We start from the raw sequence: 16614 nt of genomic DNA, 5'->3' as shown, positions 1-16614 counted from the left end.
TGTAATGGAAAATCACTGCCCTGTGAAATGGTCTGTAAATGGTTAAAAGGGCCATCCCTCCAGGCGTTCTCTTCCTCCTCCTTGTTCCGCAGTTCACTGGTTCAAGGTTAACGAACGCCGGGCGCGTTTCTTATGCGCCGCTTTATCGATTATGCTCCCCAGCCTCTGCGGATTTATTGGAAGCTGTCTTTCAACTTAAGAGTTAATATCTACTCTCTTCGCCGTCTCATCTCGATACTAATGCTCTCTGACTGCGACGCTGCTCTACCTGATACATCGCAAGCAAACCGATCATCATTGTTTTAATTGGTTCTGCGATGTAATTCATTTTTGCTGATGCTATCTTTGTCTTTGTGAACAATTCGGTAATTTGATTGGAGACGTGGAGGCAGTTTCGTATGTTGAGGCAGATATTTGGGGGAACAATGCCATTTTTTCCAAAAGGGTCAGTGCAGAAGACATTGTAGTGACTGTCATTATTCCTAAATATTACTTATTCATTAATTAAGAGTGTAAGAGTAAACTATGGGCAGTGGTAATTAAACTGAATGAGGTGAGTGGCAGCTGATGCAGAGACTGCGGGCTGCGGCGTGACTCGCTCTCCCGGCGTGACTCAGTCTGATAATTACATCAGTATCCCACAAGCTGTGATTAATCATTCCAGGTCAATAAAACCACAATATCACCTATTTTCTTTCATTCCTTCTTTTTTATCTATGGGTATTTTCATATTACTTTTCACCTTCATTGCTGCCTTCGATATTCGATATATGACTTTATTTTTCCCTGGTTTAATGTTGCCACACATCACCTTTTTGCAGCTGGTTTACGCTGTCAGAAAGCGTAGTGACGAGACTCATGACGTTTGGGGGTGAACACTGAATTACCTTGAGTAACAACAAACCTAAATACATCTGTCTTGTGCAGAACTGTAAAATACGTATGTGACAAAGGCACATGATGGGATTTCTCTGACCTTTGCACCCCTGTGTGTCTAAGCTTCACCCTGGGGTTACACTGCGGTGTGAAAGGTTACATGTACACTGTTTGGAAGGACTGTAGGAGCTGTGTGTCAGGGTGCACCTTGTGATGGATTGAATGTAGCTTTAGTTTCTGAATATATCACTTTTAAAACCCTGTCACAATTCGGGCTCAGAGCCTTCTGAAGAAACATTTACTGTATGATTTCTGGCTGAACATCACCCCTTTCGTTATCGTTTCTTATTGACTCTCTTCATCCGAAGGAGTTACCATGATTTACCCATTTGTACAGCAGGGTAATTTTTACAGTATCGATTCATGGTAATTACATTTAGCTGAAGCCTAGATCTTCAGAGGTTACAGCTAACAGGGTACTGTGATAATGATTTATGTATTTGTTGTCATACTGTAATATGTAAAAATGGAAATGCGATTGTTATTCAAACTAAGAAGCGAAAGAGTGGGGAAATGATGTGAAAATGGGCTCTTTCCAGATTTAAAGTATGTGGAATTTGTTTAACATCACGCATATTCATGAGGTTTTTTTTAAGTCTGCAAATTAGATGCTGCTGTAGCTCTGCACTTATCGGTGCTGTTTAGAGTCATGTTTGGGTATAGCCTGGGTACAGGTGACTGGCGCTAGCTGAGCCACAGTGTTGCAGGTATCAGAGAGAAGGAATAAAATGTGCATGTTGTCATAACAACACTAGTGAAATGTGTGCTGGTCCAACCCAAGCGGTCTGACCGAAGCTAACCGTGTGACCTAGGACAACATGTTTGCACCCGAAGCCAGTGACACTCTCAGTGCCGCAGAACATTAACGCTCTCGCCTCATTTCTAATTAAAGTTCACTCGTCTGCCCCCTCGCCCCTAGTGGCATCCGTGGTCTCGGTGCCTTTCAGCATCGCAGTACCCAAACAATAGGGACCGTCTTGCAGAGCGCAGGACATTAATTGGAAAGCTCTCCCTTTTGTCACTGTGCTGTGCAGTAAAGCAAGAGAATGGATAGATGGAGATCGTTGTCCTCGTGCGCACGACGTGTGAACAAACATGAGGTACATGTGCGGCCCGCTCTGCTGCTCTTGATGCCGTCATTACAAGGCTGCCTTCTGACTTCGAGTGTCACTCACCGTTACAGTAACTACACTTTATCCGTTTAGCATATCTTTCCTCCAGAAGTCACCTAACAGGTACAGGTCTTGACCTGCCTAATTGGCGTAACTGGTCATAATGTCACCCTGATGGGTGGGGATGTTATTATTGTTGTTGAGTGTTAATACGCAGCGATCATATACTTATATAGAGTCCTTCCAGAAAGCTCTGTGACGCACTGAACCCTAAGCCTAACCCATCCATCTTGTTGCCGCTCATCGTCTTCTTTTCCTGCAACTTTTTCCATCATCACCATCTTTGATTCCAACCTTCTCGTGACATGTCCGAAATATAACGTCAGTGTCATCATTGGTGTTTCCAGTAGGAGTCACGAACCAAAAAAGTTGCGTGTAAAATATCCAGAAAATCGAGTATAGACATTTCCAGCAATGACATACATTTTCTCATATCTGTGACAATAATTATTGCACGGTGCCACTTATTAGCATTTCCAAGCAATACAGCTGATGTTGAGCGCATGAAGGTCTGAGTTGGGGGTCATAGCTCGGACTACTTCCGGAGCCTCCCTTCCACGAAGGTCGCAAGCCCACGTCTCACCCTTTGAACCCCTTTCCCGCGAAAGGGCTTGTCAGTCACTCGCTGTATCTGATGCTGCTCACCAAGGAGCTATAAAGGGGCAGTGAGAAATGAATCTCAGCGGAAGCGGGAGGCAGTCTGTGAGGGGGAGCTGTTTGCACGAGTGCATTAACTGTGCCGTAAAGTGCCACCTCTCAGGCCTCTGCATATAATTGCCATCTGTCTCCACATAAATCTGTCGTCCCGCACGAGGTTCGGCAGGGTGGGGGCAGGGCGTTCGCGAGGTCCGAGGGGAACGGCTCTAGGATCCCCCAGTAGCCGTGCTTTCATTACCAGTTTAATATCACATTATATGTAATATACTGGTGTCACAAATTAGCTTAGCTGCAGAGCCATGTTCTGAGACTCTGGTGGAGGGGGGGCAGGGGAGGAAGCGCCTCGGGAAACTTCAGGGCCCATTATTATTGAGACACACTAAAGGGCAAACAGAGTCCCACAGTTACAGCCCGTTTTTCAGCTGTCATACAAAGCTCCTCCTGCTCCTCCACCTCCTCCACCTCATCCTCTGACCGCGCCACCACACTTGGCACACATCACATTTCCTCTGTGCTTTTAGATGACCATGCTTCTCGTGGCCAGCAGTTGTTTCGAGTCATGTTAAAACTGGGTACTTCTAGCATTTCATAATGTGGTGAAGGAGAATACACAAAACAGTACAGTGTTTGAGATGGAGTGGGAAAAAAATCATGATGGGTGAACATTTATGTTCTCAGTAAGGCACCGGTGAGCTAATGTCGACAGGGAATCAATGCTGAGAACACACTTCATACTAAATCAGGATCCAGCGCTGGGTGTCCTGGCAGATCTCTTTGGAATCTCCCGTTTTAAACAGTTGTCACACATGCAGGCTTGGTGTAGCTACACGTTGCGATGCTGGGTGGGCCACTACTAGTATTCAGATCCCCAGAGGTTTATTTTTCTTCCAGCTTCTTGGCGACAGAGTTTTTTTTTTTTTTTTTTTTGTTTTCCTCTCCTCAGCTGCCCGATGGCTCATTTCAATGTAGTTCATTAGCATGGAAGCAGTATCATCGTTTTCCCTTTGCTCTCCATTTTGGTCATACTTTGTGTTAAATAATGTGTGATGTCACTGCTGGGAACACCTCTTAATAAAATGTGATTAATTATTAAATTATGGTTTGTTCCTGTGCTAGGTTAATTTGCTGTTACATATCTTGCTCTGTGTAATCACTTCATTGCGTGATGGTCATGTGCCTATTTTTTTGCCCTGCATCAATATTAATCACTATAGACAAAAGTGCAAGTTAAATAAACAAATAAGAAACAAGCATAATACAAATAAGCAGCATAATAAGTGCATAATGCACATTTTTGGCTTCCATATGACTTTTATGCTAGGACCTCGTTGTTCCTTTCCTTCTTGAAACATGCCGGCATCTCCAGCAATGTCCACGTGCTCCAGGATGACTCTGTATTGCTATGCTTAATGTGTGATTTTCCATGCGGTGGGATTTTCCAAGGTCAGGAGAGCGCCTCTGACATTGCCGCCGTGCGCTGCTCTGCTATATTAAGTTACATAGAGCATTACATTAATCTGTCAAGATTGCAATAAAATAGGGATCAGGATTTAGGTGAACTGAAAATGAATATTTTAATTTTAAACACTGTGTGTCTCCTGTCTGTAAACAGGCTGCAGGGAGTCTCATTATTACATTTCCATTGTGTTTTATGGCTCCCACAGGTCTGACTCCGCCCACTACACCTCCTCACAAAGGCAGTCAAGAGTATCCTTTCAAAACGTCCATGAAAACCAAGCTGTCTTCGTGTGCGTCCTCGGCAAGCAAGCGGGCGAGGCTCGGCATCGCCGGACCAGATGCTGTGGCTGGCGACTGCGAGCATGAGGGGGCGGAACACAGTGAACTCTACACCCAGCTGAGCAGGGTGTCAGCACTGCCCTTGGGGGTGCAGGTGGGGCGCGGGGGCAAGAAGGCGCCGCGGGCCATCGGCGACCACGACTACTGCCAGTCCATGGGTGCTAGCGCCAAGCAAGGCACATCCCTGGGCTGCCCACTGGTCTCCCTGCAGGACGGTGATGGGGAGCACATGGACTTGGCCGTGCCCTCCTCCTCCTCCTCCTCCTCCTTCTCCTTTTCTCCCTCCTCCTCCTCCTCGGCAGCGGTGCAGCCCGATTCAGAGCACCAGGAGCGGGGCGTGTTGGTGCCTAAGGGCACCAGGAAGCCCCTTCTGGACCAGGAAATCCGGGCTGAACTGAATCGGCACTTTGGACCCCCTCCCCAGGCCTTGGGCAGCGAGGTGCCCCCCGAGCTCTTGTCCCCACCTGAGGACACTCCCTTCTGGGACAAACAGGACTGTGAGCTGGCCAGCTACTTGCCTCCAGGACTACCCCTGGAGGGGGTTTTAGAGGACAGCGAGGACGAACGCGAGCCGTTTTTCAGCCACTGGGAGGCGTCTCCCCTGGACCTGCTCTTCCAGAGCTCCCCCTCATGCTCCCCATCCAGCTGCTCTGTGTCGCCCCCTACAGCCCTTCTGCACTCCCAGCACTTCTGCTGGTACCGCTCACGCTCACGCTCCCGGTCCTGCTCCGCATCCCACCGTCGACAACGATTGCCTCGCTCCCGCTCCTGCTCCCCCTGCAGCCGCTCCTCCTCCCGGTAAGACCCTGGAGTTGGCGGATTAGGCTCAGCCCAGCAGGGGGCGCTGCACTTTGCATCAGTTCACCCACACGCTTGTAGAACGATGCTCCATTAGGTGTTAATAGGTTCCTCTCCGTTGTCAGTTTGCCTCGGTGAGGGGGAGTGAAGGTTAAGTAGCTTTAATGAGCCTGATTTGTAACGTACGAAACGAGGTGAAGCAATTGCTGCAGGCCCCGCACCGCGAGGCCGCCCAGTGGTTGGATGCGGAAGTTAAAGGTTATTTCCACTTTCTCCAAGGCTTCCTCCGATATTTATGATACACCACAGGTGCCAGAAACGGGGCTGGACTGAGGGCCTTGCCGTGCGACGCCTCCAGTCCCATCCTGCCGCCACTTCGCTCTCAGCCTGAGATTAATCCCCCCACCCCCATCCATTTCTATACATCTATATTTGATGGCTTGGGTTCTAGTGGCAGCTGTTGTTTTGCTTATCAGCGCTTCCCGTCTGTGCGGCGAGATGAAAGGCGAGCTGGAGAGAGCGAGGTCCTGGACGTTTTCCGCTTTGAAGACGGTTAAAGCATCACAATACGCTGGAAGACAATATTTACAGCAGCTGCTTTGATTGGACGGCGGAGAAGGGGGAGCGTAAGGGGGGGAAATGGCCCCAGATTGAAATATACGAGGGATGGCTTGGACAGCATTTGTTTATTTACCACATTTCGGTCGGGAGCTCCCGGCAGTGCGGATCTGGCTGCGGCGCCGTAAGACAGGGGTGCACAGGAGGAGCAGGGTTTGAATAGGGGACGTGTACCTCGGGCACGTTACGTTTGAATCCACGGAGATGTGCTGGCCGGGCTGATGCTGTCGGTCAGGAACATGTAAGCGCCATGTTAGGATTGCAGCCGCGGTTCTGTTGCCTCCTAATTTCATCGCAGGTCTCAGTTGTTGCTCATTAAGTCGGGAACCTGGAGACGAGGTGTGCGCGTCTGTCGCCGAGGGGTTAATTAGGGCTCCGTTCACGGCCGCCGTTGGAGAGGTGAGCACGGTTGGTTCGACTGCTTGGCTCTTTATTGCCCCTACTTCTTGAACTGGTCGTCCAACCAGAGAACCAGAGACGCAGCCAAGGGCGGCAGGCCTTTAGCGCCACCTAGCTACACGCCCCCTGCGACGCATTGTCTGAAAGCAGCACTTCTGTGACGAGTCCCGAGGCCGTAATGTGGCCAAAGCGGAGGTGATCACTTCGTAAATCTCCAGCACCCTGGGCTACCCGGGCACCGCAGAACCGACCCCAGTACTTTATTGTTGAGCTCCTCCCGTTCGGTGTCAGTTCAGTAATTAATGGACCGGGTCCTAGGAGTCTGATAAGCTGGAGGGGCGGGGGCGGGGGGGCGGCGTCCAGAGCCGCTCTGTGTCAGGGAAGGGGGAAAAAACTGTCTTTCGCTCCCAAAATGTATCAGAGTTTCAGATTAGTGATGACTTTGGTTACGATGCTGGAAGCAGTGTCGCAGTCTGCATTTCACTGGAAACACAGCTGTCATAGAAACTATATGGAATATGAACAGTTACAGTAGGAGCACTGAGCTCTGGTCATAGAAATGCCCTGAGCTGTTATGTTTTTTTTTTTTTTTTTTTTTTTTTTTTTTGATGTGTCTGTCTCTGTGCAGGTCTCGTTATGTGGACTGCGGTACGCACACACGGTCCAGGTCACGGTCCAGGTCCTGGTCCAGATCCCCTTCCAGCTGCAGGCCAAGGTGAGCACTTTGCACAGGTGGACGGATAGAAGAGCTGAACAGATACATTCTTTGTATACATGTCTGTTGTTAACTGTTCGTTCTCTTATTTACTGTTAATCTGATACTTTTCTCCAAAGTGACTTACAGTCTGAGGTTTGCGCACTGAGCTTCTTACACTGATTTACCCGTTTATACAGCAGGGTATTTTTTACTGTATCAGTTCAGCGTGCGTACCGTGGTCAAACAGAAGTGCGAAGTGGGACTCGAACCCAGGTGCTTTCGATGTTTGTATATTTAGGACATCAGTGCGAGTCTCAAAGTGAGTTCCAGCGCTGAGAGCTTCATGCCTTTAAGGCTCCAGGGCCTCTTCCAATGTGTACGACACATGGACACTGCATCCATCTCACTTCCTGTTTTCTCAGCCTTCCCACTTGTGCTGGGAAGCGCTGTGTGTTTTTGCCCTCCATTGCGGCACAGGGTAAGATCTCCCATGGTGCTCCTTGCGCCGGAATGCAGAACTGCTCTGGGTTGCAAAATGCGGGGAACGTAGCTCCCAACTGCCACGGTTTTGGTGGAAAGTCGTAGTTTCCTGTCGGATTCCAAACTAAGCAGAAAGTAATGACATGTGAAATGCTGACGGCGGTAGTTGCGACAGCCGTGTCCTACGGGAGCTGTAACCTTTGCGAAGAGAGGAGCTCCCATTAATGAGTTTATTTGTTCAAATCCTAAGGGGATTTGGGAGGGAACAGCGGAGGGTCCCGCGGCGTCCGGAACACGAGGCAGCGATGGTGGGGGGGTTGGGGACAGGTTGGGTCGCGGGACAAAGGGGCGCTCGCTTTCAGCAACGCGATCGTGCTCCGCAGGTCCGAGGAGCACCAGCACGAGTCGGTCTGGAGGGAGGAGCGCCGGCAGGACCTAGAGAAGCAGGAGGCGGAGAGGAGGGAGCTGAGAGAGGAGCACCGGCGACAAATCATAGTGAGAGCAGCTCTCTTCTGCTATGGGTTCTGTTTTTTGCCGCGTCACGCCGCAAACGGTCAAGTTAGAAATTATGGAAGATACGGGTGTTTGTCGGCACATTTAATTATTTTTAATTGCATTGACCCTGTTTTTTTTTTCTGGTCAGTAGCAGAGCAAACACAACCTGTGTTCACCTTCCAAACCAATACATGGCAGGAAAGAGCGCCCAGACAAAACAGAACGGTGCAGTTGGTTCCATTCAACTCACTTCCACAGTGTTTACAGCTCCTGAGTGCTGGTGATCAGCAGCAAAATGAGGAAAGTTACACCTATTTATGAACTGGTTAGCAATTTCCAGTGAATAGGAGTTTGTTGGAGACTTTTTTTAAAAATTGTCATTTTAAATTTTAACTTTAAAAAAATTACAGTGAAGCCTTTCGTCAATTATTGCAGTCATCAGATTTTTACAGGACCTAACCGGTGAATAAATCAAGGGATGTCTATTATAATATTAATATCTATCCCCCCCATGCTTTTATATAGCTGCATATTTAATGAAAGATATGAGGGTTAGCACCTACCTGTGAGGTTGTTCCTGTTTTATTCTTTGCACCTTTTGGTTAGATGTCCATTTGGTGAGTCACATGGCCAACAAGCAGATTGAAACAAATAAATGTCATATTGAAACTCATTTTACATTATATTAATTACAAGAAATATAGAGAAATGCCCATTGAAAGCTCTGTTGTCGCCGCCTATGATGATTTGTGGACCAAAGTTCAGTTAATTGAGATGAATGTGTTGGGGCGGCTTCTCTGGTACATGGTGAAACGGGCTGGTAAACGGTTATCCTTCACCTACAATCCGCTGTTTAATAAACACACGCAACGAATGATTCAAGCAACGAGACCGACATCGATTTGAGCCGTAGTCGTAATTGCGACCCTAAAGGCGCGGCCATCAGCAAGCGGCAGTCGAGAGGACGCAGCGTTTTGTAAAGGCTGGATGGTTTATATAAGCAGTAGCAATATATTTAGCCGATACTTGTGTCTCAAAGTGTGCGTGAGAAGACAACAAAGAGATTAATTAAATGCCCGTGTTTTGTCTGGCTTACACTGTTTATTTTTTCCATTCTTAAAAAGGACTTTATTGGCGCCTTACCTTGTGCTGACTCCTCTGTAAAGAGCTGAACTTGTGTGGCATGAGGCAATTTAATTTATATGTATAAGTTACTGATGCCTTCAGGACACCCTGTGGAATTGGACTGTATCTCAGTAGAATTTCACTTCTAATGGCAAGTAAATGAGCGAATAAATAAATAATGCTAGTGATACAAAACACCCCGGGGCCTGTTTTGTGTTAAATAATTAGCAAGCAAAATTAGATTTTTTTTTTTTTTTTTTCCCCCAAAAATATAATTGTGGCCTAACAATATGACTGCGTTTTATCTGCAGTTCTGTAATGACCTTAATGTCTTAAGTGGTTCAAGGAAACTGTGTTACTTTTTCTCCTCCCAGATTCTTTGCTGTTTTTAGCCCAGAAGAACTTTATTTTTTTCTTTATAACATTTCCTTTTTCTTTACATCATTTGCTTACTTATTGAAAGCGTGTTTCATAGTTTGCGGTTATGCACTGATTTATGCAGAGGGATATTTTCACTTAAGTAGTCCAGACTGAATATTTGTCTAAAGGGTTTGGTTGCGAGTTTTAAGATCTCTTCCTTTAACCACTGCCCCATCTGTCGGCAATAAGCTGTTAACTGGCCACAAATTGGAAATAAGTTCAAGTCCATCTTGTTTGCAAAATGTGACACCCAGACATAGACATCCAAATAGTCATCTGAGCTCAAACTCGTCCAAGTGGGGAAGGCGGACAAAGCTCATGGAAAGAACTTCTGTCCATGTACCCTCTGTACAGCTTTGTCTTTTCTGATGTACACCTTCACGTGCCAGGTGTTTGGAACTGAGGTTTTTATTCATTTAGCTGAAACCTTTCTCCAAACTGACTCATGATGTTGTAGCGATTTACCTGTTTATACAGCTGGGTGTGTTTTTTACAGTCTCAATTCCAAGTGAGTACCCTGATCAAGGGTAGTACAGCAGAAGGTGGGATTCCAACCTGGATCCTTTGAGAGTAAAGCAGCAGCCCTAACTACTACCACCTGCTGCATTTGGGAAAGACTTGGTTTATGGGTGGAGACGTGTTATCTTGGGCCGCCTTTTATTTTCAGTGGCTGACCCAACTTGTCCCAGGCCAGGAAATGTTACTGGGTTAACAGTTCCTGTTTCCTCTCTGCAACCAGGACGACAGACCGACACTGTACGTGGGGAGACTCCGACCTGACAGCACGAGGACTGAGCTCAAGCGGCGCTTTGAGGTCTTTGGGGAGATCGAAGAGTGTGTGGTCAACCTCCGAGATAATGGGTAAGAGCCCTGGTTTGAGGAGCAAGGTGATGGATGTTGGTGAAAGGTGGGTGACCTGTGGGGGCGGACAGTTATCCCGAAGCACGAAATAACAGGAGGCGTCCCGACCCAGTCATTTATATATCACTCCCTACCGGCTGGTAATTAACCTTGGAGGGAAGTGACTGTTTGGGGCCCCAGAGCCACTGCCTGGGAAAGTGAAGCGATGCCCAGCTTAGCACACCGAATGGCATCGTTTGGAAAGTGCTTTTAATGACACCGATTGTGACAAAAAGCATCAGGTTAATTTGTTTGTCTAATGTTTTTTTTTTTTGTATTTGTTCTTTATTTGGCCCTTTTCTCCCTCGACGACAGACTGATGCGACTTTTCTATTTTTTCCTAGAGACAACTTTGGCTTCATCACCTACCGCTACACTTGTGACGCCTTTGCTGCCCTTGAAAAGGGACACACGCTGCATGGGTCCGACGAGCCGCACTTGGAGCTTCACTTTGGCGGACGGCGCCAGTTCTGCAAACCAAGCTATACAGACTTGGGTAAGAGGCCTTTCCCACCGGCTTACCGGTGCTTTTCATCGGGGGACTTGAGGGATGGGAAGTGCCGTGATCTCTCCCCAAGCTTCCTCTTGAGTTCACTTCCTGGATTCTGATACATTCAAAGGGCAGAAAGAGTCACACTGCTAATCCCAGGAACGGAATTCCTGATGCGCTCCTCTCGCAGTCCGTATGGGCAGCATCGCAAGCGTGTGCGACAGCGTACTGGCCTTGTGCGAACATCAACCTCGGAAAGTGGACTTATAGTTCTTCTTAATGTACATTCAGTGTGTGTAGATGAGTATTGAAAAGTACACATGTAAGTGATTAAAGCTGCGTGGATTGTGTGTCAAAATGAGCACGAGGAAAACGTTTGATACCATTTGCCGCTCCGTGTAAGGATCAGCCAGGAGTGAGGCTGAGCTCATTTTGACTCATAATAAGCATATTTTTAGCAATTTTCTCTTATGCATTTACATTTATTCATTTAGCTGATGGTTTTCCCCAGGGTCATTTACAATGTGAGGTTTGTACACTAAGCCACTTACACTAATTTACCCATTTATACAGCTGGGTAATTTTTACTGTATCAGTACGAGAGGAGTACCTTGATCGAGGCTACTACAGCAGGAGGTGGGATTCAAACCCAGGTCCTTTGTGGGGACGATGACGGCTCTAACTGGTACGCCACCTGCTGCCCTCGGTGTTTGAGAAACAAGCATGTAAATCCCCACAGAATAAAGCAGTATTGTGTGATACTACTGATATACAGAAGTGCAGAGACAGGCGAGGTGTTCAGAAAAGGTCGCCTCACTTGTACAAATAAGGGTGATAGAATTAAGGTTAGCCCCATAGGTACCCAGAGGGCTGTGCTCACAATTCAGTACAGAGGGTGTGTGATAAATAATTCATTGCAGGCAACGTTGAGGCTTTTTCTCTGCCCGTTACAGGACTCTCAAGAAATTGTGCTCATCTTGTCTCAAAAGGCTGAGTTCAGGGGTTCATTCCGAGAGCTTTGACAGGGAAGAGCACAGGCGGCACCGTTAACATGCCAGCAACGGGAACGCAGCCAGAGTAAACGTCGGTTATTTTTGTTCCAGAAGCTAATTTTTGTAGTTTGATATGTGGAAAAACCTCTGGATGTCACCTGATTTCCTGTCATGTGTTTTCACAATGATCAGAGGGCATTTCTGTACGGTACGGTGTCCTCAGAAAACATTTCTATGTACTGGCTGAAAGATGCAGAGCTACTGCATGGCAATGATTTGTCCTGAAACAATAAGGGGATTGTAGGATAACACAAGAGCATAAGGTGACTTGGTAAATGTGTACTGGCGGTTTATGATTGCACATCTACTGACGTGAAAGGTCTGGTGTATTGGGAAAAATTTCTTTCTTAACCATTCCTCTTCCCATCCTTTGGTTATCTGCAGTGTGGAGCGTTGCCTTTGTTGGTACTGCGTTGCATTTCGTAGGGTTCTGTTGTAAGCAGCACCATTGGCTTATGTTTGGGAGCTTTACGTAACATTTGGTAGCCTTGCTTTGTGCTGTAATTGGTAACACTGCGTTACATTTGCTTTGCATTGGGTTACCTTTGGTTATGCCGCATTATGATTACTAGCGCTGTGTTACTTTTGGAGGCGGTGTGTTGTGCATTGTTATTTTGGGTATCGTAACATTACTTTATATTACATTTACGTTTATTCGTTTAGCGGACGCTTTTCTCCAAAGCGACATAAAGTTATTGCGTCTCCAGCGCGATGTTACTTTTAGCAGTTGTGTGTTACATTTGCATTTTGTTTGCTAGCGTGGTGTAACATTAGGTTACGTTTGGTATCGTTGCATTATGTACAGTTGGGTTGTGTTACGTTTGAGACTGTAGTGCTACGTCTGGGAAGTTAGGTAACGTCGTGTAATGTTTCGGGCCATTGTGTTACATTTGGTAGCATTGCGTTGTATCTGGTAACACTCTTGGTAGTTTCACTTTTTGCACTGTTTAACGAGATACAGAAAAGCAGTGCCCAGTTTGCGTTCCTCTTACTCTGTTCCTTTCCTCAAGAGTTTTCGCCCCCAGCCCTCAGTCATTGCCCTGACTCACCATCCCTCACCAACCCACACATGTGGAGCCCATTTGTGAAGTTGTCTGTTGACCAAGATAAAACACCCCTGTTTATTATCATCCCACAAATCAAAATGTATGCCACATCCTTCCCCTTTTGTTGTACTCCCATGCCAGAAGCTTTATGTTCTCTTCACACGTCTGGATTATGTTTGGCGTGAGAAACGTTGTCCAGCGCTCTGAAGGAAGGATTAGCAAAGAGTCAAATGAGGTGCCGGTAAATCATTTACAGCTTAAAGCTATTTCTTCACTTTGTGTTGCATTATAAAAAAAGTCATTCATCATTGTGGACAGTTTGCATAGTAATGAAGGGAGATAAATGGTGGGACCAGAGGTGTTTAATCCAATCAAAGATCACCTCAGACTGCCCGTCATGTCCGTGAAGTGATACAAAGCTATCTTAGCCTCTTGCGAGCCAATTAATCCTCTGTAAGCCTGGCCTGTGGGGATGCTGTTTAGTGTAATATTCCACAGTTTTGATGAAACTGACATTTGGAGCAACTCCCTTGGTGTTACGATTCAGCAGAGAGGTGGAAGCATATAGAGATCTGAAAACAAAGTGAACCATCTTTCCGTTCTGTGGTTTTACATGTTGGGACATGACTACTCCTGACCGAGAGCCAACAGCTGATAACTGTATCATCATGTAACAGATTTTGCTTTGGCTGTATTTGTTCAACCAAAAACAGATAGACTCATGGAAGTCATGTATGAGAAAATGAGCTTCCCTCCATGGTTCAGTAACTTGTTGAACCCCCTTCAGCAGCAATAACTTGAAGTCATAATTTTCTGTATGAGTTTTTCAGTGTCTTAGAAAAAGTACCTACAGAACTGCTCAGGCTCACCGATGTTTGAGGGTTTTTCATTTATGCATAACTCTCTTAAATGTGCTGCGAAAACATCTCAATGAGGTTAAGGTCTGGATGTTAACTTGGCCTTTCAAAAATGCTATTTCTTTCCTTTTACAGCCAGAGATTTACTCAGGTGTTTGGAATAATTGTCTTGTTGGATGGTCTACTTCTGGTCAAGCTTTAGCTGTCAAACAGATGGTCTCGTATCTTCTTCTAGAATATGTTGATATATGGAGGAATTCATGGTGGACTCAATGATTGTAAGGCTTCTAGGTCCCCTCTATTCATAACTGCCCCAAATGACTAATCCTCCACCACTATGCTTAAATGCTGGTATGTGGCTTTTTCACCAAATATGAGGGTGTGTATTATGAGCAACACCTACTGGTGTTCTCCAAGTCTTCTGGTAAAGAGTTTATTTTCTTCAAGCGACATCTCAGTCTTCTGCTGACATATGCCATGTTGACAGAGGTCTACAGATTCCTGGATGAAGCCTTTGGGGTCTTTGCAGTTTCACTCTGTTTGCTTAAACTTGCTGAGAACTCTGGGGTGGACTGGCAACTGCCTTCACTGTACTCCATTTGCAAATGACCTTTCTCACTGTGGAATGATGGACCTCACATGTTTTGGAAGTGACTTCATAGCCCTTCAAATGTCCTAAAATGTGACACACAGTCAAACGAGCATCTACATATGTTGTTCTTCACATCATTGTAGGTATCACTGTTGATGTGCTTCGGAAGAAGTTGCTGTCCAAACAGCCAGGTTCACAGACGAGAGTTGTTGAACACAAAAGTTGATATGGTTCCTGTTTCACTAAGACAAAGGTTATTTGGTGCAAGTTACTCAGTTTCACACCGAAAAAAATGTCGTTCCAGACTCCCACTACGATGACTTCGATCCCACGTCCACTAGGAGCAAGTACGACTCCATGGATTTTGACAGCCTGCTGAGAGAGGCCCAGCGCTGCCTGAGGAGGTAACACGGGCATTACGGGCTGTCTGCCGAGGGTCTGCCGAGGGTCTTCTGAGGGTCTGCCGAGGGTCTTGCGGCACCTCGTGGGTGTTTCTGTCCCTTGACTGCAGGACTGCCAAGTTTTACTTTCTATGTGTGGAAAAAACCACACGTATAGATGGAAAAAGCAAAGTTTACATGAACACAGCTGCTAATGAAGAGAAAAGAGACGCTATGAGTGGGGGTAGCCAGTGAACCATCACACCTCGTGTACGAGCCTCTGGGCTTCAACATGCATGTAGAAGAAAAAGGAAAGCGAAATCAACAGCACTACGACCAGGGGAAACCCGCAGCTTTGTTCACTTCTTTTTTATTTCACCTGATGTCTGGATTTGGTGTTACACTACTGCTAGGGTGGGGGGTGGGGGATGGGGGATGGGGGATGGAGGGGCTCGCAGGGCTGTTTTGGAAACATCACTGTCTACATTTGGTTAAAATGTAGTCACATATTTACAGATACAGAAAAAAGAAGTATTTTTATTTTGTGTAAATATCTGACAGAGTTCTTTATTTGTTACAGCTATGCACTGTAAAATGCAGCCTTCTTTTTAAACGGTATTGAAATTTTCCTAGCTAAGAATGTCTGTAGTACATACAAATTATGTGAGATATATTGTAAACCTTTATGACGATTTGATGACGTGATATGATTGTATAAATATGAATGGAGATGGGGGGTCGACCTGTTGGGGGGAATCTGAGCAGATTTTCCTTTTATTTATTTTAGTGAAAGAGAAGTTACACTTGTATAGTTTTATTGGTTTTTAAAAGTCTCTGTCACTTTTTTCCTTATACAACCAATGTAAAATACATTTGTAACGCGTTTTTTCATGATTGTAAGGAATGACCTCCTGTCACATTTTTTCTTACTTCAAAAAATATTAATGGGCTGCTGTTATAATCATTACTATATCATTGTATTCATCACTGCTTGATGATTGATTGTGAAAAACAATCAGCTGATCTCTTTTCTTTACAACAACCTCTTCTGTCAGCCAAAAATAGGGATTAGTGATCCCAGTTTTTATCAGCACCCTATTTATTTATTTCAATGACAATATTTATACGGCCTCCTGATTTGGAGTCCTTTGCAAATTTCACTATTTATTCCATTATTTAATTTTTGTTATTAGCTCATTCTAATCATGGGGAAGGGAAACAAAAATGAATTCAAATATCTTTTTTTCCCCATGACTTTCTGAATTAATTATCTAAATCAAATCATCTCTAAAACACTTGTTGAACGATGCTGCTCCTGGTTAATGGTACCTGTGTCTTGAAAAACCTGTTTTAAATCCGCAGCTTTAAAAGACTACTTTGCTTCAGTTATTTCTGCTTTTATAATTCAGTAGTCATTAAGCAATAAAGTCATTTCAGTGGTACTTTGCCGTACTGCCTCCATCGTTATCTTTGCTCCATACTCGCTCGATTATACGAATGCCAAACAAAGGTTTACAAATTTTTTCCTTTATAGAATTTTTAAATCTTGCATTTGTTGTAAATAAAAAAGGAGAAAAATATTATTGTCACTATTCACAATGATTACTAGAATAAAAAAATCTAAATAACTAAGGAAAACTTTAAAAAAGCAATAAATTATTTTTTGAAATTGTATTTTAGCTCAAGATGTCGTGCGGTTTAGG

The 16614-nt window shown here is 45.4% G+C and overlaps 1 protein-coding gene across 3 annotated transcripts in view; it reads left to right on the top strand.

The window, feature by feature from the left end:
• ppargc1a (peroxisome proliferator-activated receptor gamma, coactivator 1 alpha) overlaps window positions 1–15256 on the top strand; it is a 33806-nt gene extending 18550 nt beyond the window's left edge. For all 3 annotated transcript variants that reach the window (XM_029252474.1, XM_029252475.1, XM_029252473.1), the window contains 6 exons: window positions 4430–5360; window positions 7006–7092; window positions 7938–8049; window positions 10334–10455; window positions 10839–10990; window positions 14836–15256. In XM_029252474.1, the coding sequence (XP_029108307.1) occupies window positions 4430–5360; window positions 7006–7092; window positions 7938–8049; window positions 10334–10455; window positions 10839–10990; window positions 14836–14939 (1508 nt within the window). In that variant the 3' untranslated portion in view covers window positions 14940–15256. The remainder of the gene's footprint in view (window positions 1–4429; window positions 5361–7005; window positions 7093–7937; window positions 8050–10333; window positions 10456–10838; window positions 10991–14835) is intronic.
• Window positions 15257–16614: the final 1358 nt, after the last annotated feature.

Source organism: Scleropages formosus, chromosome 5 (genome assembly GCF_900964775.1).
Source record: "Scleropages formosus chromosome 5, fSclFor1.1, whole genome shotgun sequence".
Classification (NCBI taxonomy): domain Eukaryota; kingdom Metazoa; phylum Chordata; class Actinopteri; order Osteoglossiformes; family Osteoglossidae; genus Scleropages; species Scleropages formosus.
This window is presented reverse-complemented; position numbering and strand designations above follow the sequence as displayed.